This window comes from Nannospalax galili, unplaced genomic scaffold (genome assembly GCF_000622305.1).
Source record: "Nannospalax galili isolate Female #2095 unplaced genomic scaffold, S.galili_v1.0 scaffold169, whole genome shotgun sequence".
Classification (NCBI taxonomy): Eukaryota; Metazoa; Chordata; class Mammalia; order Rodentia; family Spalacidae; genus Nannospalax; species Nannospalax galili.
Window position 1 is genome coordinate 4545703 of NW_008360327.1, and position 24740 is coordinate 4570442.

General features: G+C 42.6%; 1 protein-coding gene across 2 annotated transcripts in view; it reads right to left on the bottom strand.

The window, feature by feature from the left end:
- Setbp1 (SET binding protein 1) overlaps nucleotides 1-24740 on the bottom strand; it is a 400094-nt gene that overhangs the window by 123270 nt on the left and 252084 nt on the right. For both annotated transcript variants that reach the window (XM_008825920.2, XM_029560082.1), the window contains exon 4: nucleotides 110-3569. In XM_008825920.2, the coding sequence (XP_008824142.1) occupies nucleotides 110-3569 (3460 nt within the window). The remainder of the gene's footprint in view (nucleotides 1-109; nucleotides 3570-24740) is intronic.

The window sequence follows — 24740 nt, forward strand, 5'->3', positions numbered from 1 at the left end:
CTCTCTGTAAAATAGTGAACACTGTGTGCCCAAGATGGCTGGCTTCTAAAGTGCAGAGCCCAGGAGTTAAACAACTAGGAAGCCCAAGTCTAGAGAAAAACGGCCTTACCTGGAGACATGGAGGAGTCGAAAGAACTTCTCTCCTTGCGGTTCATCTTGAAGGCTTGGATGTCCTTTTCCCTGTATGTCCCAAAGCCTTCAAAGCTCCTCCTTTTACTGCCACTCATGTCACTGTCCCACTTGTCACTGGAAGGGTTCATGTCACTGAACACATCCAGGCTCTCCGACCTTGTGCTGCTGCTGTCCCCACCACTGCCAGAGTACCTTTTAGCACATGAGTCCACAGGCTCACCGCTCAAGTCTCCTTTGTCCTTGGCCTGTGTCCAATGCTGAGCATCAGAAAGTGAGAGTGTAGACAGGGTGTCCACCTCAAAGTTGTTCTTAGAAACTCTGTGGCCGGCATCACCATGCTGGTGCTTCTGTTTCTCCTTATGCTTGTTCTTCTCACTCACCAATGGGAGCTCTTTATCTGCGCTGCTCAGCCGCTCGCTCAGGAGGTGGCTGGCGAAGCCTGTGGCTTTGCCTGCAAAGAGACCACTCAGGTTGTCATGGGTCCCGAGGATTCGGTCTTCCTTGTGCTTATGCTTGTGTTTGTGTTTTCTCTTGTGGAGCCTACTGCTGGACAGAGAGGCCCCGCCCACCTTGGGAGGGTTCAGGGATGGCTGTATGTCACCAAGGCCCATGCCGACAGTTCCCTGCAGGTGAACTCCATGCTTTGCTTTATGTTTAGCTGTCCCAGACATCTTCACATGGGAACTTGTGTGGAACTGAGGTGGTGGCACTGTTGGCCTCATGAATGGGGATGCTGTTCCAAGTGTGTGCGATAGGTACAGAGGAGTTGGATACTGACCGTAGTAACCAAGGTTCATCATAGGCATTGATGTGTAAGGCATTCCATAGGGTGCATAGTAACTTCCACTGGGAATAGGGTAGCTGAACCCTTGTAAAAAAGGCACCTTTGTCATGGTGTCATTGGTTTTTGCAGGCCTACCACGCTTCTTCTTTGACTTCAAGTCTGAAGTCCTACGAAGATAGAGCAATGGGTCATACTGGATATATGGCACCGGGTAATAGTGATCAAAATTAATCCTAAAGATACTGGGATATGGATTCTCATGGTAAAAAGTGTAGCTCCGGTGGGAGATCCTGAACACTTGAAATTTGGTGATGAGCTCTTCCAGCTCAGCCAGAAACTGGAGATCATCGCGGTTTTGCAGGCTTTTCCGTTTCCTCTTGTGCTTTGGCTTCTTGAGGCTTTCATGGGCCAGAAAGGTGTCTACAATGAGATGCTTTTGCCGGCGGCCGTGCCGGTTCTTTGTGCTGGTGTCAGATGGAATGGCCTCCGGGTTGTCCAGGGAGCAGAAGTCAAAAGAATACCTCCGTCGGGACTCTGAACTCTTCTCTGCTTGGTCAGACGTGCTGTTGTTGTCTGTCCCGATGCCACTGTCGCTTGGAATGGTCTCCTCACTGTGGGACTCACTCACAGGGGACAGTGTTATTTCCTTCAGTGAGCCGATCTCGCAAAGGTGTGAAGGGGAGTTGGCCATCAGCCTGGGTGGAGACAGCTTCCAGGTTCCACTGTGTATTCCCTTCTGGGTTTTGGTTGGAAGAGCACTGATGGGCTGGAGATTTGGCATAGTTTTCAACTCTGAAAAACTGGTTTCAGTGCTGGCGGGGCTCAGGTTGCCATTGGACCCACCTAACTGTGCGGAAAGTGGGTGCATAGCTGCTGGTGAGGAAGCCACGAGTGACTGAAAGTTGGAAGGCACGGCTGGAACATCCGGCTGGCTAGAGACAGGCCTGGGGTGCTTGATGGCTGTTTTGGGTTCGTCGGATGGGGGTGGCAGCTCTGCTCTCGGCTTCCTGCCCCTCTTCTTGCCAATGTAGATGGTTCCTCTCTTGCTGACGTTGATTTGCTTGCCCAGTTTGCTTTCGATTGCTGCTGCCCCAGGGCTGGTCTCTGGGGGAGCTTTGGCCTTGAGGGCCATGCTGCTGGAACAGGACAAGATCTGGTTCAAGATATTTTTTCTCTTGAGTGTCTTCATCTTATTGATCGTTTTGATGGTCTTCTTATCCAACACACCAAGCTTTCCAACCTTTTTGTGAAACTTCATCTCGCTCATGGGTTTGTCTTCGCCTGGCACTAGCTGGGCCAACTTAGCCAGACTGCGCCGTCTCTTTCTTTTCTTGGTGCCAGGAAACTCTCTGCTGATGGGACTCACTGGGCTGGTGGAAGTACCTTCATGAATGGTCTCCACGGTGAGCAAAGGCTGCTTCTTTGGTCGTCCCCGCTTCTTTTTTACTGGTGTGATCACAGTAAGACTGTCTGTGTTGGTGTACAGAGGGCTGGATGGGGTGATGGGGTAGGCGGACGGCGGCTCCACCAACAGTTTATCAGCAGTAGCCATGACTGCCTCGCGAAGCATACTGGTAGGTTTTGGTTTGCTGCACGTCCACCTCCGTTTTGCAGAGAATTTTGGGTGCTGGATTTCTGGCAGCTTTCCTGACGGAGAGTGCTCTGCGCATGTTGGAGACTGCAGGGCCATGGGTGGTTTCCGCTGCTTAGACGTACTTCCAGGGACAGTTTTCTCTGTATTCCCACCCGTTTCAAGACCAACTGCGGGGGACTCATTCTCCAACAGCTTACCCAACTTAGGGACACGGGGGTCTTTCTTATTTCCCTCTGAGTTAGAAAGTATCCTGCTAATGACCTCGCTGCTCATAGCAATCCCAGAAGCCAGAGCTTTCTCGGGGATAATCTTTTCCACCACAGCTTTAATGGACTGTCTCTTTTTCCTCTTATGGCTCGTTGGATCCAGAGAGGGTGCCTTGATGGGGATCGTAATCCGGACATGACTGGAATCATTTTCGGGATTACTGACAGAACTCATGCTCTGCCGGGCTGGTGATGCCTCTTGAGCATTATCTGCAGAGTAGCCCTCCCTTTTCCCTTCTGTGTTGTCAAATACTTTCTGGGAAGTCTTCACCCAATCCAGATCTGAGTTTGGTATGGTTTGACTCATTACATCTTTCTTACTGGATTTCTTCTTGCTACTAATAGTAGGTGGTTCTGGGGCTTCCTTTGTACCTCCTCCATCTTGATCTCCCAATGGCTGGAGCCCATTGCACTCAGCAGAGCTGCTAGGGGGCGCTGGGGAGCTGTGGTTGCTGGGGGATGGAACTACACTTCCCAAGAGCAGGTCTTTGCTGCCATTGGACAACTGACTCCATGTGCTCCCTGTACTGCTTTTCTTACTCTGGGCTTTTGCAAAGGAAGCCACAGGTTCAAGAGCTGGGATCTTGCTGGTGCTTGCAGTGTCTCTGCCAGACTCCGGACTGATGAAGCAATTCTGAGTGGTGGCTCCACCGTCAGAGTTGGTGGACCAGTCCATGTGGTTCTGGCTGCTGTTTTTTTGCTGGTGCTTTGGTTTTAAGGTGTCGCTGGTGAAGCTCTGTGGGAGGCCTGGGTCATAATGAAGTGTTGAGTGTTTCTGGGGCCTCTCATAAGCCTGAGAGTGGATAGAGTAAAGAGAGAGAAACAAAGATGAGCATGTTGGAATGACTTCAGGTTTATTGTCTAAAAGCTTAATTGTTTGAAAGTTTGAAACACATGATTATGCTAATATTCTCTTTCATTTTAGAATGCTTTAGAGAGGTTTTCTCTGTTATGGCAGTTAGGATACATGGCACTGGCTTTGAACATTAAAAAGGATCCTTTAATTGCTGTCTTTTCCTTCTAAAGAAACAAGAAGTTGACCTAGCTTGGCCTAATACAATCTGAACTGTTTGAAGGGAGGAGTCCTGAAGGCCAGAGCTCAGTGACTATAATCTTATGACAAGGAAGCTGGCACTTAGGGAGTGGAGGGTCCTGCCTAAGGCAGCGGAGACAGGGCACGAAAATTCTAACTCAGGCTGCCTCTTACTTGTCTAGGTTCCTCTTAGGTGCATACCTTTCTCTTAATTCTTCTGATTCCCTGTTTAGTTCAGCTTGCGCTGCTATCAGAGAGTTCAACATCTCTGTACCCATGCACCAAGCAGTTCCAAAGGTACCACCCCAGCAAGTAAAAACAGCACAAGTCAAGAAGAAATGCAGGAAGAAAGCAAGGAAGAGCTATCCTGAACTTTCCAATCTTTGTCTCTGGACATGATGCATGTTGCTGTGTTTCAGGGCTAACATGCTTCAGGATCCATAAGCCTATATTAATATTTATTATTCTTTGAGGAAACACTTAGATACTCTCAAAGGGAACCTTGAGTTTATGTACCAGTGTACGATCATTCAAAATCACTTTTCTGTACTCTGACATCTGTGCTTTCCCCACGTGAATGAATAAATGCTTTGAGCACTTTCCCTAGGACTCACTCCTAGGAATGGCAGCACTTGGTGTTTGAGGCAAGGCATGACCAGGGTCTACAAAGTCACAAAGAGTGGAAGGTGAACACAAGTGTTTGAGACAGCGAAGCTGCTTTTAATACAGATGTGCTCTCACTATTTCCGACAGTTTTAAGCCACGTTATTAGTACAGAGAAGCATTTCTTAAGGGCCATTTGATGTTTAAATTTGCACATAGAGTGGTAAGCTAACAGAATAGATTAGCTTCAGATTTGTTACAAAAGGGAAAATATTAGCAAACTGAAGCTTCCAAGAAACCATGCATTTGAGCTTTGCTGCATTTGCCATAGTTTTAACTTCTATGTTTGATTTGTGTGCTAATTGAATTCCATGCCTAACTTTATTTCTAGCTTGCATATATATCATTGAGGTGCCAAGGACAGTCCCTTTGCACATAGCAGGAACTCAATAAACAATTACTTCATGAATGAAGAAATGCACATTTTATTATGGATATTTCATTTTGTCAATAATGAGACTAATGTACTACATATTCCAACATATTGTTTACAAACACAGCTATTACCTCTTACCTAGTTTCTTTCACTGTCCCTTCCAAATATTCCATTGTCTTCCACAACAACATCTATCATAATCCTTACAATGCCATGTGGCATTTATCCATGTACATTTCTCCTTTAAGGCTGTAAGTACTTCGAGGTAAAAACAAACAAACAAAACCCCCTATCTTTTTATTATCCTATAATTCCAAGAGCCTACTACAAAGCCGAGTACTCAGAGTCTTTGATGTAGCGTTCATAAGTTATTTTGAGAGTGTGGTTCAATTCTAGAAGAAAGTGATTTTCAAGAATAGCAAACTTTGGTCATCAGATTTGTCCTCAAAAGATGTCTTCATGGAATCATCTCCTTTTGTACGATGAAGACTTCTTTGTAAAGATGACTGTTCCCTCCCCCAAATCTTCCTATAAATCCTACATTTTTAAACTTTGTACAAGTCAGGTTTCTTTTTTTAAAGTACTTTAGTTTTTATCGGTTTTTTGTTTTTGTTTTTTAAAGAAGCATTAGATCACTGAGTTTAAAAAGAAACAAAAAACTTCAAAATTTCTGAAAATAGGTAGAAAACCAGCACCTTACTGTGGGGCTATGTAAAGTTGTTTTTTTAATATGATATATAGGGTCTCTCTGTAGCATCAGTTGGCCTGGAACTTGCTATGTAGACTAGGCTGGACTGGACCTCCCAGAGATCCACCTACCTCTGCCTTCCAAATGCTGGGATTAAAGGCATGTGCCACTGTACCTAGCTTTTTCTTTTTTAAATGAGGACCGAACATAGTGATTTGAATTGTGGAATAGACATATAACTCATCAAAAAATGAGTTCATAGAGACAAAATGCTCTTTTGGGTTGTTTATGTCCTTGCTTCTTTCTGATGACACTTGTAATTTAAGGTCACTGTTTGTGAGATATTTTGGTTTACAAACACGGGAAAATACGAAGCTACCAGGCAAGCTTTGGGTCTGGATTTGGCACTTGGTACTTCTCCAACTGTGGTGTTGGATCACCGTATCAGAAGCTCTTAGGGTATCAGCTCTGTCCAGGCTCCTTGGCCCACTGCAGACCCACTAATTCAGCCTCTCAGGAAGGAGGAATGAGTAATTTAATAAGCTCTCCAGATAATTTTGATGGACAAATTTAAACCTCCCTGAGCTAATGTTTTAACACTATCATTTCTCAGAGGCTGGGCTTGTCTACGGCTGTGACATCACAGCACTTTTGGGTAGTACACGTGCAGAGCAAACCACTATAGGCCTGGTAGAATATCCAGTTTGACAACACTGAACATTCTTGTTTTGCTCCATGAACTCTGAAATTTACATGACAAGAAATTCTAACCTGGTTTCTTAGGTAGTTGGAAGTTAGGGGGGTGTGATGAGGGGGATGGCAGGGCCAATTTTACAGGTAGATGAGAATATTCTTCTAGAAGGAACCAGACATGTAGCTGTTCATGCCCTCCTACCCCAGGATTTTGATCCAAGTGCTCTGGGGATTCCTGGTGTTCCATTTCTTGGGCTAGAAGCAAGTGCTTAAACTTCAGCAAAAGCTGCGTGTGGAAGATGAGCCACAAAGTGAACAGATTAAAGGTGACCAACTTTGGATGTATGTTCACATTACCCAGGAAGCATTATAAACTGCAGCATACCTGTAATGTGCCCAGAACAATTATGCCAACATTCTGCTGGTGGGCCTGATAACTAGTGCATCTTTAAAATCTCATAGTGATCTCAATGAGCAGACAGAGTTCAGAACCTTGGATTATACCGAAGACAGAGTTCGGCTTAGGTACTAGAGGAACTCTAATTTTCCCAGGAGATATTCCAGGGCAGTGGTTTTCAAATGTGTTCCACAAACTTCTAGAATTTTCCTAAGACATTTCTGAACTGTATCCCGTGGAAGGGACAAGCCACCCTTCTGCCCCACCATGTTATTAGATGAGCAAACAGGCAGGCAAACATGACCCAAAATTAGATGAAAGGCCCTCAAAAAACCATTATGGAAATGTTTGAGTATTTAAAGGAAAGGATGCACATACATTGATGACCGGATGAGAAGTCTCAGAGCAGAGATGAAAGAGCACTAAGATAGCCAAATGGGACCTCAAAATCTGAATAAAACAATCTATAAAATGAAAAATTAGCTAGAGGAGCTTCATAACTTCCAGGACATCACAAAAGTTTAGCAAATATGAGAGAAAAGAAGAAAGAAGAAATTATCTAAGCTGAAAGGCAGAGGGGAAAATAATAAACAGCGTTTTACTGATCTATGGAACAATATAAAGAGGTCTAGTATACTTTGACTATCAGAAGAAGAGAGAAGAGAGTGCATGCAAATTCACGTTGATCAGAAAGGTAACAAACCACAAGCAGAATAAACAGAAATAGAAACCACGTCAAGGCACATTGTAAAGAAGCTGATGAAAACCAAAGATAGACAGTTTTAAGCAGACAAAGAAATAAAATATATTATTTGCAGCAGAGCAAGGACAAAATAATGTTTGATTTCTCATCAATTAAAAAAAGGTCATGTAGATCATTTATAAGAACTAATTTGCATATCAACTACCTTCACTTTGCCCAGTAACTACAAAACACCTTCAGTAAAATATTCTGGGTCATGACATTAGGAGGAATGACTAGTGAATTCATATTAATGTTCTCAACATTAATTGATATCAGGGAAATGACAAAACCATAATAAGATGCCATGACACACGTACCAAGATGACTAAAATAAAAAAACAAATTGAAAATGTAGGCAAGAGTGTGGAAAGTCTGAAACTTTTATGGATTGCTGAAGGGAAGAGTGTTAAATGGATGAAAAACACTTTGTAAAAAGTTATGACAACTTCTTTCAAAGCTAAATACATCCTACACTCCAGCAATTCCACTCCAAGTACTCACCTGAGAGATGAAAATATGTGTGTATAAACAGACTTTTATAAAAAAGCTGTAGCAGTTTATTCAAATTTCTTAGTACCCAGAAATAGTTCAGGGGCCCATTAACATGAATAGAGACAAAACTCACCAATAAAAGACACCAAGTATAAACATATCTCACAAGAAGAAATAATCTCTGTGTCTGTCTCTGTCTCTATCTCTGTCTCTTTCTCACACACATACATACACACAGGTGCATGTGTGTGCACCACACAGCACATAAACAAATCACACTGGGTAAAGGACAATGGACCCAAAACCACTGTCCAATTCTCCCTGTATGAGGTACTAAAATAGGCACATCTTTTATGATAGAAATCGGAGTAGAGCAGGAAGAGAACTGGAAAAAGGCCCAGAAGAGGCATTAGGATAGTACCTGGGGTCACAGATCTATCTTGTTCTTAAATGAGAATGAGTTACACTGAGTTACATGGTACTGAGTATTTGTAAAAACACTGGAGCTATCTATTTTCATGCACATACTTCAGTATATGTAAATTTGACTTTAATAACCCCAAATCAAAGATTACAAAATACATATAAAATAAGAATTACTAAGAACACCCACCACACACACTCAAGCCATTTAACAGGGAGCTAGAAACTTTTCTTTTCAGTGCCTTCCTACTTTATCCAGAAACTCACTATACCATCATGCCCCCCCCAAACCCCAGTCTTCAATTCCTCCCAAGGCACAGGGGCAGCTGACTGAGTTGATCCCTAAACAATAGAGCCTGACTCAAGGAAACAGGTGCTTGTGGCTTCTGCAAGCCTTTTGGTTTTTCTTTCCCCATTCTGAGGAGCAGCTCTGACCTGGGCTAACAGGTGACAAGGTGAAGACTGCCTCCACCGTAGCCACCAGTTCACCTTTCTTGACAAGAACCTGGCTCACAAATCAGTTAGTGCTGCCCCGCCTCCTCCGTAAATCATGTGTGATCCATCTGGGTAATGACTCCTCCAGTGTAATTTCCTATTAAGAGGCTTTATCTGGAGAGATAAGCAGCTGGTTCCCCTGTCACTAATTGCTGTCTGCTGTGATGTTAAAACATCTGCACCATTGTGCTCTTCATTTTCATATTCTAATCACCCTGAAACTTGAAAAAGGTACATCATTGATTGTTTCTATGGGTTAATTAGTACACAGTCTCCTTGTAGAGACAATTTAGAGGCAGCCAGAACCTCAATCAGGAAGTTTGTTTTAAAAATTAATAACATCAGTGTATGGCTGGAGGGACAGTTCCATTCAAAGACATATCAGGACATTCCTGGGACAGGAGCCACCCTTTCTTGTCCTCTACAGAGGAGAAGAGCCAATGGGGACATGAGGCAGTGGCAGCCAGAAGGAATGAAGGAAGCCAGGATGGTAGGTCCCCAGCACAGTGTACTCCCTGTAACCTTGCCCCAGCCATTCCAAGTAGCCCTTGCCCCTTTTCCCTGTCAGCACAAAATAGGGCTTTGCTGATGACTGTCCAAAATATGTAGCAACACAAGAGACTTTCTACCTCAACAAAAGACCAAACTAAGCAGGACAGTGAGATTGAATTCTAGCACTTCTCAAACTTAAGATTCACCTCAGGAATCTTGAAACATGGATTCTGATTTTGGATGTCTGTTGGAGGCCAAGATCCCGAATTTTAATCAGGCTCCCAGATGGTACTCAAGGACTGCTATGTGAGATATGCTAGTTCTTCTCCAAGCATTCGACTAGAGTCACTGCTGCTGAGAGCCATGGCCTAACAGATCCTGTAGCATGTGGTGGGAGCAGGGTATGTATGTGTCGTGTACTGTGTCTCAGCTCCACCATGGACTGAACAAACTTCTTTGTCTCTTGGATCTAAGCTCTCTCATCCAGAGACTTGCAGTGGTAACTTTTGCCATGGAGAAGTGGGAGGATCAGAAATTAGTGAGTGTCAAGAAGTTTTAAAAGCCATGTGAAAGCCCATTTTTATCAGCTTTCATATACATATATATATATATATTTCACAGAATTTAATTGGAGTTACCCTACATAGGGGATGATGCTCCTCCCAGAAGCCACAGTTTGCCCAATAAAAATCCCAGTGCCAGGTGTAGGACACTTCTCCTTGAATTGTTGGTTGGAGGTCCTGGAGACCCACCCCCCAAACAATGCAGGCTATTGCCATTGCTCTTGGTTGCTCCTCAGAACTTAATTGTAAGACCCTATTGTTGAAGACACCACACACACTGGACAGGGAAAGATCAATTTGTTGCTGACCAGAAAGCTTCCTCCCTGCCGGCTAGCCTGCATAGTATCAGAAGGTGCTATGTAGGTAGCTGGGGAGTGGGGAAGTTATCAATCGCCTTACCCAGCTGTGACTGCTGTGAGCTACATAATGTTTAGTGTGGCAAGATATGCCCAGGAGTGTGACAGTGGTGTGAAGTGATGTGAATATTATGGGATAACTAACTGCTTTCTGATTTGATTTCAGGCCTGCTTCACAGGAGGAAACACATGCCCGGTACACTATATATGACCAAGAACCTATGATTGGAGATTATTCTACTAAATGTATCAAAGTATTCTTTCAATTTGTATGTCTATACACATAGATTAGTGCAGATCTTAGACTTCACCAGAGAAGTTTCTTTGTGCAGTGAATGGTAGTTAACAGAGAAACTCACAACTGGTTAAAGTGCAGAGAATGTGTCAGTAGAGTGCTCAGCCACAAATGAGACATCTGTATTATACTGAGACAAGACTAGGGACCATTGTAGAAGACGGAGTGGAAACATCATAAGAATCAGAGGTCAAGGAGGATCAGCGTGCAACAGTGTCTGTTGGGTATGACAGGACCACTGCACTCATGAGTTTCTGTACAAGAACTGCACAAGGTCCAGCTAATCAACATTCTAGCAAGGAATGGGAAGGGATTCACAAACCCCTATACCTAAATGAGGAACTAGAGTCAGTTGATGGCTTCCGGGGGAAGGAGAGTTAATTTCTTTAAGGACGTAGCCCCCGTAGGTTGACCACACCCTTCAGTGAAGGCCCTGAGCAGACAGAACCTGAAGGCGAAGAATCAGGGAGAAAAGCCGAGGGCTCAAACTTGTTAATCATTCCTGTGCCCTTGTTTGTCAGTCCACCGCTCTTAACAGTGGAGGACACTGAATAATTCTGGCCTCCTCTTTGAGAACTGGAAGCAGACCTTGAGGAGGCACAAGTAGCTTCTCCATGACTAGAAGCAGCACAACCTTTAGGGCATTTAGACACAGAGCCAGGGTGGTAAGGGATTTGGGAATCTTGCCTCCTGAGGAAAGTGGAATGATTGTAGGGAGTGGGTCATCCATTTGGCTAGGGGAGAAAAGGAAAAAGACATTTGCCAAACTTGCCAGGGAATGAGAATCGCCTGGGACCTCTGTTGAAAACGTAGCTCACCGGGCCTCTTCTGTATGTTGGGCATCACTGATCTGGGTGGGAGCCCAGGACTCTTGAGTTTAAACAGGTAGTTCTGGAAATGCCACCTCACTCATTCGGCTAACACTGCACTTAGGGGCTTGTACATGGAAGGGAGTTTAGCATTGCTAACCCCACTACAGGGTAGAGGGCTGTAGGGAGTGCAGGATGAGGCTGCTGATCAGGTAAGAGAAGAGAGGACTCAAAGATAAATTAAAGGTTACAAGTTGCCTTTGTGTATTAATGAGTGGAAAAGATGGGAGAGGGTGGTTTGTTCTTTCCTCTTTCATTCACGTCTCCTTTTTCTTATTGATGAGTCCTTTGTAGGACAGACAAGTGGTTGCCTGTTATATATCAAGTCTAAAATATCAGGAAGATGCTGAATTCACCTGTAATTCCAGCTTTTAAAGCTTGCTGTGATCTCCTTTTATTTAGCATGACTCTAGAAGACAACTGAATCTTACAAAATTCTTGGCAGAGTAGGATGGGGGCCAGCCTGGAGGGGGTGGGCGCTTCTTTCCTACCCCTCTTGCTAGTGTCTCAGGACCGTGTTTATGTCCTGAACTTGTCCAACGGTCCCACAATTAATGCAACAGTGTCCCCATATCACTCACGTTAATATTATTCTTGGGATCTCATGTTCGGTCTACCCTTGAACTTCCTCTAAGCAGTTCCTGTCGGTGACATCAAGGCACCTGTTGTTTGTGGATGGCCTTCTTTGAGAAGCAGTTGGGCAGAAGTGCATAGCAGTTATGAATCTAGCATTATGTGGTTCAGGAACTAGTTGATGCCAAATCTTGTTAGCTCTGTGACCTCAGAGAATTTGATTAATGTTTATGTGCTCTACTTTCCTTTATTGTAAAACAGGGCTAATAATATCCTTACCTCCAAAGGTCAGTAGGTGAATCAAATAAACTATGGAAAGAACTCAAGCAGTGTATGGCACACAATCAGGGTTGCCTTAGTGCTTAGTGCACAGTGGAAGATCCTTCTTGTACTCTCAAACTCAAGACAGCAGAGGAATGTAAAGGGCCACTATTAGAAAAGAAGGGTCAAAGTATTCCTATTTGCAGATGATATGATATTATACAGAAGATATTTCAAAAATTGCACTAGAAAATGTCTAGAAATGATCAACACTTTCAGCAAAGTGGCAGGTTACAAAATCAGTTTATGAAAGTCACTAGCTATTCTAGATGCCAACAACAAGTAATTAGAGAATGAGATCATGGTAAAATTCCCGTTCACAATAGCCTAAAAGGTATATCTAGGAATAAACCAAACCAAAGACATTAAAGATGTCTACAATGAAAACTTTAAATCTTTGAAGAAAGATATTGGGGAAGGCGTAGGAGATGGAAGGACCTCCTGTGCTCATGAACTGGTAAAGTTAATATTGTGAAAATGACCACCCAACCAAAACAATTTAGAGATTCAGTGCAATCCCAGTCAAAATTCCCATGACATTCTTCACCAAAATAGAAAAAAAAAATCTAAAATATGAAATCACAAAAGGTCTAGGATAGACAGAGTAATCCTGAGACCAAAGAGCAATGCTAGTAAGATCACCACACCAGATCTCAAAGTGTATTACAGAGCTATAGTCATAAAACAACACGTTACTGGCACAAAAACCGAAATGTAGATCAACGAAACACAACAGAAGACACAAACATAGGTGTATGCAATTTCAGCCACCTGATATCTGACATAGGTGCTTTCTCAAGAATACACGGTAGAAAAAACAGCATCTTCAACAAATGGCGCTGGGAAAACTGGATGGAATGAGAGCCATCCACCCTGCACAAAAGCCAACTCCAAATGAATCAAAGACCTCAGTGTGAAATCTGAAACTCTGAAACAGAAGAAAACATAGGTAGTACCCTACAAGACATACATGCAGGAAAGGACTTTTTAAAATCAGACTCCATTTGCTCAGGAATTAAGGCCAACAGTTGACAAATGGGACCTCATTAAATTAAAAATCAGTGGCTGTATAGCAATCAAGTAAAGAGGAAGCCCATACAGTGAAAGAAAATCTTTACCAGCTATGTATCTGACAGAATATTAATATCCATAATATACAAAGATCTAAAAAAAATCAAGAGAACAAATAAACCAATTAAAAAATTGGCTATGGATCTGAACAGAGTTCTCAAAATAAAAAATAAGAATGGCTAAGAAATACCTTAAAAAGTGTTCAATATCCTTAGTAATTAGTGAAATGCATATCAAAACTACTTTAAGACTTCATCTTAGCCCAGTCAAAATGGCTAAGATCAAGAGAAGAGATGACACAATGAGGATGTGGGAAAAGGGGAACCTTTATTCACTGCTGGTGGGATTGCAAACTGTTGCAACCACGGCCAAAATCAATGTAGAGAACTCTTCAAAAATTGAAAATAAACCTACCATATAATCCAGTTATATCATTCCTTGACATATACCCAAAGGACTCAACATCCTACTGCAGAGAAACTTGCTCAGCCATATTTCTTGATGATCTTTTCACCATATCTAGGGAATGGAAACAACCTAAATGTCCTTCAGCCAATGAATGGACGATGAAAATTGGTACATTTACACAATAGAGTTCTACTCAGTGGTAAAGACAAATGAAATCATGAAATTTGCAGGTAAATGGATGGAACAAGAAACTGTTATACTAAGTAAAGCAACATGGACTCAGAAAAGCAAGTGTTCTCTCTCATTTGTAGATCTTAGATCTAAATCTCTAGATGTGAGTATATATCTTGATGAAACTGCAGGAGACAGGAAAATGGAAAGGAATTATGGGGGTGAAGAGCAAAGGAGCTCAAGAGGGGAAGGGTGGAGACGGGTGTTATCAAGGGGAAAATGAGGAACTTTAACTGGGGAGGGAGCAGGATAGGCTCTACAGGGGAGTAAGAGGAGAGATAAATAATGCTTAGGTGATGTGAAAAAACAGGGAAATGTATTAGTTAAAAAAGCCTACTGAAAAACACACATACGATATACATTTAGTGTGTGTGTGTATATCTGAAGGCTATGTAACTAAAATCACAGTGACAGGCAGGGGAAACTTTCTTTGATTTGTTGATCAGGATAGTCCAAGAGACTCTTAAAATAACACAAGCAAGTGCCACAGTCCTTGATTGCCTCCCAGATCTTGAAGGTAAGACCCTATTCGTGAAGACAGGACATACTTTGGACACAGAACTTGGAGCAATGGAGTTGGAAATGACCTGGAAGCCACTTCCCCTGAAGACTAGCGCTCATAGTATCAGTAGATACTGTGCAAACAGCCAACAGAAAACCAATCAGTGATCCCGTTTAGTTGTAAAGTCTATGACACACAACAATGACTGGCCCAGCAAATAATCTCTACTGTTGCAGTAGTAGCACCTTTATTTTGGGGGTAATCAACAATCGTCTAATTGGACATAAGGCCCACTCAGTGGGAGAGAACTCATATGTGTTACTGTAATCATAGACAGATACACATGGCTAGAGAGGTCACATCCTACAGAAAAACCTACTTTTGTCATATCCCTAGACCAACATAATTTCTTACTGTATTTTAAATAATGTCTCTTTATATTTACAGACAAGTGTATCTCTCACCACTCATCAAAGAAACTTCTTCTTTTTTGCAATAGGCAGAGACTGTTACAAAGTTCCCCAACTGGTCACATGCAGAGGATAAGTGTCTGTGAGGTGCCTACCTCTAAGTGACACAACTGCAATGCAACCTCTACACCTAAGACTCAAGAAACAGTTGAATGGGAGTGGAAAGAATATTAATGCATCTCTTAACTCTCATCAGCAAGGTTTCCTCATGAAACAGATGGTCATTAACTCAGAAAGCCACAACTGGCCAAAGTGCAGAGAATCAGAGACTACAGAACCCCAAATAGGACACCTATATCAAACCTATGCCATCCAAGGCTCAGGAACCATTGGAGAACTTCTGTTATGGTAGAAAGACTGTAAGAGCCAGAGGTGGGGGATGACTATAAGGAAATTGCATTGTCCAGACAGCTGGGAAGTTATTCATAGGAACTTAGAGCAATAGTAAGTATGCACAGATCCATATTACACTGAAGGACATTTGGGGACACAAACTTGACTCCACAAACCTGAATACATAATAACAGACTACATGAAATCAGGAGAGGGTTATAAGAGGGGTGCAGCTAGGGGAAGGGTCTAAATAGGATCAAAGTATATTGCATGAAATTCTCAAAAATTCAATTAAAAAATAATTAGACAGCTGAGTTTCAAATCCTAGCTTTACCTCTTATTACTTGTGTGACCTGGAATTCTTTATCTTCTTTATTTCAAAAAAGGAAAAGTACCAGAGCCTACTACTCTATATGGTTGTAGTAGGAATTAGTTAAGATAAATTGACAAAAGCTTTATCATACAATCCAGCATAAGTCTTCAACAAATGAATTGTTACTATTATATTTTTAAAACTATTATTTCCTGATAATCAAAAATGCAGTTTTGTGATAACACAGGTAAGGGGACACTGTACCTTTCCACCATTCTCAGGTCCCTTAGAATACAGTCGGAGCTCAAATTTCTTGCTGGGAAGAGCCTAGGACAAGCACTAGTTTGATGCCAGCTACTTTGAAGGAAAGTCTGGCCATGTCTCACTGACTATGAATTTGTGGCAATATCCTGGGTCTGGCCTGGGTCTCCTTGGCTGTTCCCAGTGTCTTTCTGGAGCACCAGTATTTAAGAGTGCTTCTCAGTGGCTCAGAACTTGTGAAATGAACATGTATTCGCCTCATCTTAACTGCCATGGTTTAGCATAATAGAGATTTTTAGACGTTTTCTTCATCGAAACATGGAACACTACTAAACACTGTCCTAAGTTCTTGTAGAGTGCAATAGGATTCCAACAGACCACACAGAGACAAGTCGTCCTGTGAATTCTCCATGATGAGTGCCTTCACCTCTCTAAGGACAGTGGGTGTCATAGAGTGGTGACTTTAAGTTTGGCTGTGGGATGAAAAACATTGGGTCATTGCATTATGTGTCTGACTCTGTTCACTCATTAAGCAAATAGGTATTAGGCTGTACTACAAACACAGCTCGATGCATTCAAACAAATCTTAGGGCTATCTAGTACGTGGGGAAACCTTTGTCTTCTAGGAGGTAGAACCCTAGAAGACTAAAAGGTCAGTCAGACTTACATCACTGATCTGGGCCAGAACTTAGTCCACAACACCACAGCATCCCAAGTTGGTCCCTTTACTTTTGTAGCCAATACTTCCTCTCATAAAGGAACAGGGTAGAAGGCACTGTAAAAGTTATCCTGCAGGCCCGTGCATGGTACTGAAGCTTTTTCTTCTGCAGGGCCTTTCCCACTAACTCTTATATCTTGAAACCACCCCAAGGTAAGACTGACCTGAAACTTTCCAAGAGAGAAGCCTATATATAGCTTATATAGCCTGTTCTTCAGAATTTGCATCTGCCCTTCTCTAAACTTTTTGAAAACTACAGACAGAACTTAGCCTTGGTCATGTTGCTTGTCCTCCCTGCCCTGCAGACTCCTTTTCAGACGCCTGCCCCTCTAATAGCTACACCTGTAGCAAGCACAGTGAGGGGACTCCACTTGCCTCAGTCGAGGCTCCTGTGGGCTGGCTTTCAGAAGCCCCCGATGTCCCAGCAGAAGCAGAACAGGAGGGAGCCAGGACAGCCCCTCAGAGACCCCTTTGTCATACAACAAGGATGCTTCATCCCAGATCCGGAAACACCTATGTCCTTTCACTTCCTGATGAGGAGGCATTAATCATTAGGAAAAAAACAAAAATGAAGTGTATGAGGTGTTTTTTCCCCAGTCTTTGCTGATCATACACCAAAGCATAACATTTTAAAAGGCAAAGGCCTACTGTAGCTGCAGCTAAACAGACCTCTACCTTCTAAAAACGTGCATCCAGACTAATGATGTATCCTTACCTGACCCCCACTTTAATGCCCCCAACAACTTTCACTTTCCAGGTAAAGATATTAATTTAGTTTGCCCTTAATTTAATTCACTTTTTAGCCTTCATTCAGGCTTTAACTAATTTATGGTGTGACCCTGGGCAGGTTATTTAACCTCTTTTTCCACCATACAGGAATTATCACCCTGGACCTGCCTGCTTCTCCAAGCTACCCTGAAGACCTAATGGATGTGAAAACATTTTGGAAACCATAAAATACTACATAAATGCAGGTTATTGCTGTTTGCTCTTGCTTGGTTGAGAACTCTTCTAACGAGTTTCGAAAGCCAACCACAGCGAATGATCCAACCACATGAAATGCAGAGGTAAATGAGGCTATGTTTCAGTATTATCTTTAGATTCTGTTATTTCTACAGATCTTCTTGGACTCCTGGGACCTTTACCACCCCACTTCTCTGTATCAGCTGATGGGGAGAGCAGGAACAGAAAGGAAAACAAAACAACAGCCTTCCCCATTCTGGCAATAGACTTCTTGCTCCAAAAGCAGGTTTTATTTAGTGTGCCATAAAAACAGTCATTTCTCCCATCATAAAAGCAGCCTGCCTACTCAGCCTCATTTTTCAGTGGTGAGTTGGCGCTGGAGATTGAATACGGTCATAGTCTGTACAGGCTACAGCCTGCCCTTTCTCCCTCAGTCCCCATCCCCTTCCCTTGCAACCCTGTATTTATATTGGGAAATGAAAGTGATTCCCAAACATTTTATTACATGTGAATTTAGCAAGGGTGGGGTGGGGGTGGGGTGGGCAGCAGGAGGTTTGTGGAGCTGGAACTAAAAATTGTCTCCCTGTTTTATGGATAATGCCTTATGGGTACCCAAGAGCTTAGGCCCTGTAGTAGAAATAAAGAAAGCAAAGTAGGATTGTAGCCACATTGCCAGGCACTAAACAGATTCTTGAAAGTTTAGCTCAATCTGGGAGGGGGGCTACGTTTTGCACACTGTGTGGGTTCCTCACATGGGGCATGCCTCTGTCTGAACAGCTCTTTTGGTTCTTAGTCCAGGTCTTGAATGTTAACTGTGCAAATCTCAATCACCTGGGAGCACAGTTGATGCCATACATGAGGTTATTCACTAAACAGATGCATACATGACTCTGTTCTCCCAGTGGTGGGTGAGTGATGTACTTTGGGAGTTGGTTTGTTACTAAATAATCAGAGTTGGCATTGAGACATCCCTGGGGGCTACAGTGTATTTCTAGGTTTCTTCTGAATGAAGCCATGTCCTGTTAAGCTGTCAGTAAGCCCCTGGGATGCAAAAGCAGCTTGAAACAGTGGGAACTATAGGAAAAACTTAGGGTGAGTGTCAGGATTGTGGTTTCTGCTGCATGCTATTCCTTTGGGTCTCAGACTCCCCATAACAAAACAGCTGGCATGATAGAGTGGCAAGAATTATCTCAGCTCACCTACTGTAAACTCTAAAATAAGAGAATTCTTAAGTTAGGATGAAAGATGGAGGAGGAGCTTTGGGTTTTAAAAACCTAAAAACAGATGAGGTTATTTTTCTCTCTCTTGCCATTTTTTCTTAATGGGCCTGACTAGATCAATTCTACACTGAAGCCCTAGGCCACGAATGACTTTTGACTCAAGGATCCCAGAGCCTGTTTATCAGTGGGAAGGACAGAGTGATAGGAGCCTGGGGAACCAGATGCACAGAGGTGCCTAGCCCTCAGCCTGGCATCATTTATTAACTAGCTGGCAGTTGCCCTCTAGTACAACCTAAAAGAAGGCTATAGTCTCAAGGGTCTAACATATACAACTGGGCAATCCAGATGTTTTCCTGTGTGTCTGTCTAAAACCAAATAAACAGTAGGCTGCAGGGATTTCTTGAAAAGCATAAAACTTGGCAAGAGAAGGGGAAAATGGACTGGAGAGTCGATCTCTCTGGCAGCCATGGGACTTCTATAAATGCTCAGTTTTTTAACCCTTGAACCACTACCACCCTGTCCTTATTTAAGGACATGGGTTTCCTTGCGTCTCATATTGCATGGCCTCCTCCAGTGAGTGTTAGACTGCCATGGAGAGGATGTTAAGGTTATACATTTAACTCACTGGATATTTCATCTTTAGTAACAATAAGTTTTCAAAGTTTTGGTTAGTCAGAGGGGAGACGAAAGACTCAACCAAGTGCATAAATGGAAGACAGGCAATATGTATCATGATAGCCATTTAGCGCTCAAGACTGAGCGTACCATGGTCAATGGTATGTCAATAAGTTGCTATTACTCAGTTCTGCCTCCGTAGATAGTGGTCCTAACTTGTCAGCTGGCTCATAAAAGCATTCTTGGCATTATCTTAAAGAATGAGGCAAGATCAGAGCATATTTAGCCCAAGTGAATAGCCACATGTTTGTGAGTCAATGCCACAAAAAATGTCAACAGCCTTAGGATCTCTGTCTGTTTAACCGGACCACATGCTAAATATCAGGGTGATCTTGGATATACTTACTAAACTCCCTGACTTCAGCTTGTTAAACAGAAACAATGTCCTCTGCCTTCCAAGTATTTATCAATGTTCCTCAGGAAGAAAGGAATTAATACTACACTGAGCTAAAATCTGGACGTTTTGTGGAAAGGAGCACATCTTACAAATACTCTGATCTTGTCATTCACTATATTTCTGTAATTTTCCTCAAATGTAAAACTATGTAGTCCAATGAGAAGATTCCCAAGCTCTTCCCAGCACTGATATCACAGATACCTGTAGCATTATGATGTTATCATTCCTTGCTATGAACTAGCCCATATGGCAGCTGGCCAATGGGGATTAGGCAAGTAACTCTTTCCAAGGCTAGGCTAATCCGTAGTTGGAGGATGAACCTGTGGAACTTCTGAGCTAATTATCACCAACAGAGGTCCCTGACACTCTTCTTCTCATCTCTTAGAGGATACAGCATCCTCTTTTAAGTACCTGTCGTAATGTGTCTGCTCCCCCAACATTTTATAACCTACAGCATCTTATGTTAGAACATGTGCCATGTAATTAGATTTCCTTGCTATGGATGCTGTGCCCCTTCAGCTTGAAAGAAAAGAGACACTTCACCCAGAGATGAGAGCTTATCAGTGCTGTGTGTCTGCTCACTAGGGTTTACTTCAGCAAGGCAAGGAAAAACACTGTCATTAAAATGGAGCCTTTGTCCTTTCAACAGCTGCTCCAAAGAACTGGAGAAAAGAGATTTTTAACTGGGCCACACAAAGCTAAGATTCTAACCCTAGTGACTTGGAGGAGGAGGGGGAAGGGATAATTATACTGGCTCTTTATGAAGGTAATTTGCAACATCCACACTATACATTCCAACAATGGCTGTAGCTCACATGGCAACATTTGATGGAACAGAAAACACCCCTTTTACTGCGGTCTCAGCGAGGTTCACTGACACAGCTAGGATACTTTTAACTAGAAAGACCACTGGTTTTATAATTCTGCAGCTGTAATTCTATAATTCTGTTTGTTGTTCTGGCTACATTTAAGATTTTGGGTGAGTCACTGAACAGACTCCGTGTGTAAAATGAGAATAAGAACATCTTACATAGGGGTACAAGTGAGTAAAAGATGAGAAACTGAGGGGCTGGAGAGATGGCTCAGAGGTAAGGAGCACTGGCCATTCTTGCAGAGGGACCTGGGTTCAATTCCCAGTACTCACACAGCATAGACACCAACTGTCTGTAACCAGTTCTGGGGGAATTCGACGCCCTCCTCTGACCTCTGAGGGCATTGCATAACACAGGGGCACTTAAATGCATGTAGGTATACATAAAATACATACACATAAGATAAAAATAATAAATAAAATGTTTTAAAAAGATGAGAAACTGAGAGCTGTCTTATGTATCACTGCACATACTCTTCAATCTATTCATCTATAGGCACATGGGGATGGACCTCTTTATTGTATTTTCACTGAAAAAAAATGTTTGCTTCTCTTTGCTGGTTAGTTTTTTCAATTTGGCATAAGCTCTAGTCATCCAGGAAGAGGGATTCTCAATAGAGGAATTTCCTCCGTCAGATTGGCCTGTGGGCATGTCTGTGGGGCATTTTCTTGATCTCTAATTGATGCAGGAGGGTCCAGCCCACTGTGGTGGCATCCTCCCTGGTCAGTGGATCTGGGCTGTACAAGAAAAGTAGCTGAGCAGGCCGGGACAGGTCGCAGGGCAGTATGCAGCATCCCTCCAAGGACTCCGCTTCAGTTCCTGCCTTGAGGGTGTTGCCTTGAGTTCTGGCCTTGGCTTCTCTTGATCATGTAAGCCAAAGAAATCCTTTCCTCTTCCTGTTTTCGCCAGTGTTTGATTACAGTGAGACAAGTAGCCAGGACCTTTTCTCTAAAGCTTTTAAGTCTTTTGCGGCCACTCTTTGATTCACGAATAAAGTTTAAGTTTTGCAGCCTGGTCAATCAATCTTTCTAATCTAATGTCTGTAAATAGGTGTCATAGTCATTGCTCAGTATCTCAAAGGACCTTCCATGTCTAGGACACTGGCTGCAGTGCTCCCTCTACCTGGGAAATCTGTTTTCTTTGTTGCTCTTCCTTCCTTGTTTCTATGTAGTTCTGTCAGCATTGATGCCACTTCTTTCATAAAGCTTCGCACTGACATTTATCTCGACATTCCTTGGGTTCCCATGGTGTTCGGTCTGTATATCCTCTAGGGTTTAGCACACCTAGACTTAGAGTTACTTGCTGCTGTTTAACCTCTTGGACTGAAAAGTTTTTGAGGAGATCCCCTACCACCTTTAGGATAGCTTCTAGCAATGTCACCTGTACTTAAAATGACTTTTAAAAATGTAGAGACATTTCAGAAGCTTCAATATCAGTAACAGCATTTTTACCTTTTGATTATGGGCCTCCTCAAGCATAGTAACCTTACTTTTGGAGAGTTCCCTGCTTCGCATTCCAGCCTCTAACTAGCACAGATAATCTAAGACCTTATACCTCTAAGATCTCAATCCAGGTCCAGTGTCCTGTCCCCTTATTCAAGGCTTACAAGGCTGAGGATCAGATTTCAGCCCCTGACATCCACTTAGTAGTTTCTGGACTCTCAGTAAAAGAGTTCGACTATACTATGCTCCTAAGAATGTCTTTGGGATTTGCCAAGTAGCCCAAGAGCTTCAACTTCATTTGTTACATGGTAGGAAAGTTCTTTACAACTGAAATGTCAATAGCCTTTAAAAAATGCCTCATTTATAAATCAAGGGTTGCCAATTGCAGAATGTGATAATTGGCTTGAAAATTAAAGTGTCTTAAAGTGGGTATAGCCTGATTATCTACTTCTGTGAGGAAAGAAAGGGAAAACCAGAGAATTTACCCAGCTAGTCAATGACAGAAATGGGACTGAAAACCAGGCTGCAGACTTCCAGTTCACCTCAGTTTCCACTGTACCAGGTCCCTGTAGATATTGCTCATCTTTTAGCAGAAATAAGAACAAAGGGAGGTGGTAGGGGAAGATGAAGACCTCTAGATGAGTGAGCCACCTGCAAAGAGCTAAGCCTCTGATGCTGGGAAACACATTCACATCCATTGATCTTTTTTTTTTTTTGGCCTTTTTGAGACAGGGTCTCCCTGCAGCCCCAGATGGCCTGGCACTCAGAGATCCACCTACCTCTGTCTTCAGATTTCTGGGATTAAAGGCATGTGCTACCACAAAGCCTAGCTCCCATTGATCTATTCCTAAGATGTAAATTCTGGGATACCTGAGTAGAAAGTTTCCTGATAGATTTCTAGTAAGTGGATGTTGTCCTTGAAGGCTTGAACACAATCCACAGGGGCAGTCACTAATGGCTGACCACCACCATCTGATGATAAATAAATACAGATTGTTTTAAACCATTTAGCTTGCTCTGTTCCCTTTCTGAAGCCTGGCTTGTCTTGCTGTTTCTTGTGTTCTTAGGAATCTCTTGCTCTTGTTAGTCTTGGTTGCATTCTATTGATTCTGTGAGATGCAACCCACATTCATCTTCTTTCATTCTCTTACTTGCTCATTCAACAATCATGTTTGAGTAACAATGAAATACTAAAGCACACTGTAGTATGCAGGGATTAGTAGCACTGTTCTGATATTATAATATTTAAGCACAGACCTATATTAAAAGAACTCTCATTTCCCTAACTAGTAGTAAAGGACTCAGAATCCTATGGTTGAACCCTTAATTCCCTTAGTGTGTCATATTTTTGTTCACTGTAACTTTACTGAGCAGTGTGCATCAGACCCTGGGGGGTGGATGATGGGCTCGCTGCTGTGAATGAAATGGGCATTTCCATCCTAGTGGAGCCTGCAGACCTTCTCAGGGAGAAGGATCATTAAATGGTGGACATAGATAGAGGTCCAGGGACAAAGCTATACTGCTTCTTTATCACCAGCAGAATCCAGTGTGTGGCTGGCATGTGCTATGGTCTACAGGAATGGTCTGTCCCTAGAAAAGAACAAAGGGTTTGCTGAGCCACTTGCACGGTCCAGAGCAGTGGCAGTTCACATAAGACAGTCATCTATGATAACTAGAAGTAAATACCTAGAGACAAATTCTCACATTTCCAGGCTGTATTAGAGCAGTCATATGTCGTTATACATATCACTTCAATTCTTGACAGCCCCATGGCTTGCCAGTGGGATAGATCCCATACTCTCTATCTCCTAGCCAGATGTACTTTTCGGTGGGATTCTGTCCTACAAGGATTCATATTAACTGTTAATTGGGCCATTGCTCAGCAGCTTTTCACAAAGAAAGACTGGCCAGTCAGAGCAGAACTCTAGGTCACTCCAGCTGGGCCCTTCTTTCTTAGGCTGAAGCCTTGGCCCCATTCCAGTGATCAACTTTAGTATGTAAGTATATTATACATCACTAGGAACTACAACTGAAAAAAGATAGCCCACCCCACATGTAAACACTGATTATGGATGGGTGTAGTCTATCCCATGGATTACTATTATGAAGTAGGTGGTATGTGGATTCAACAAATCAAATTCTCTGACAACTGTTTATTAAGAAGAAAGTTCGCATCACTCTAATACCAAAGCCAGGTAAAGATACAACCAAAAAAGAAAACTATAGACCCATATTCTTAATGAACATAGATGCAAAAATGCTCAACAAGATGCTTGCAAACCACATACAGACACACATCAAAAAGATCATCCACCATGATCAAGTCGGCTTTATCCCTGAGATGCAGGGATGGATATACGTAAGTCAATAAACATCATAAACCATATAAATGGGCTCAAACATAAGGACCACATGGTCATCTCAATAGATGCAGAGAAGGTCTTTGACAAAATTCAACATGCATTTATGTTCAAAGTCCTAGAGAGAATTAGACTGGAGGGAACATACCTCAACATAATTAAAGCCATGTATAACAAACTCACAGCCAATATCATTCTAAATGGAGAAAAACTGGAAGCATTCCCATTGAAATCAGGAACCAGACAAGGCTGTC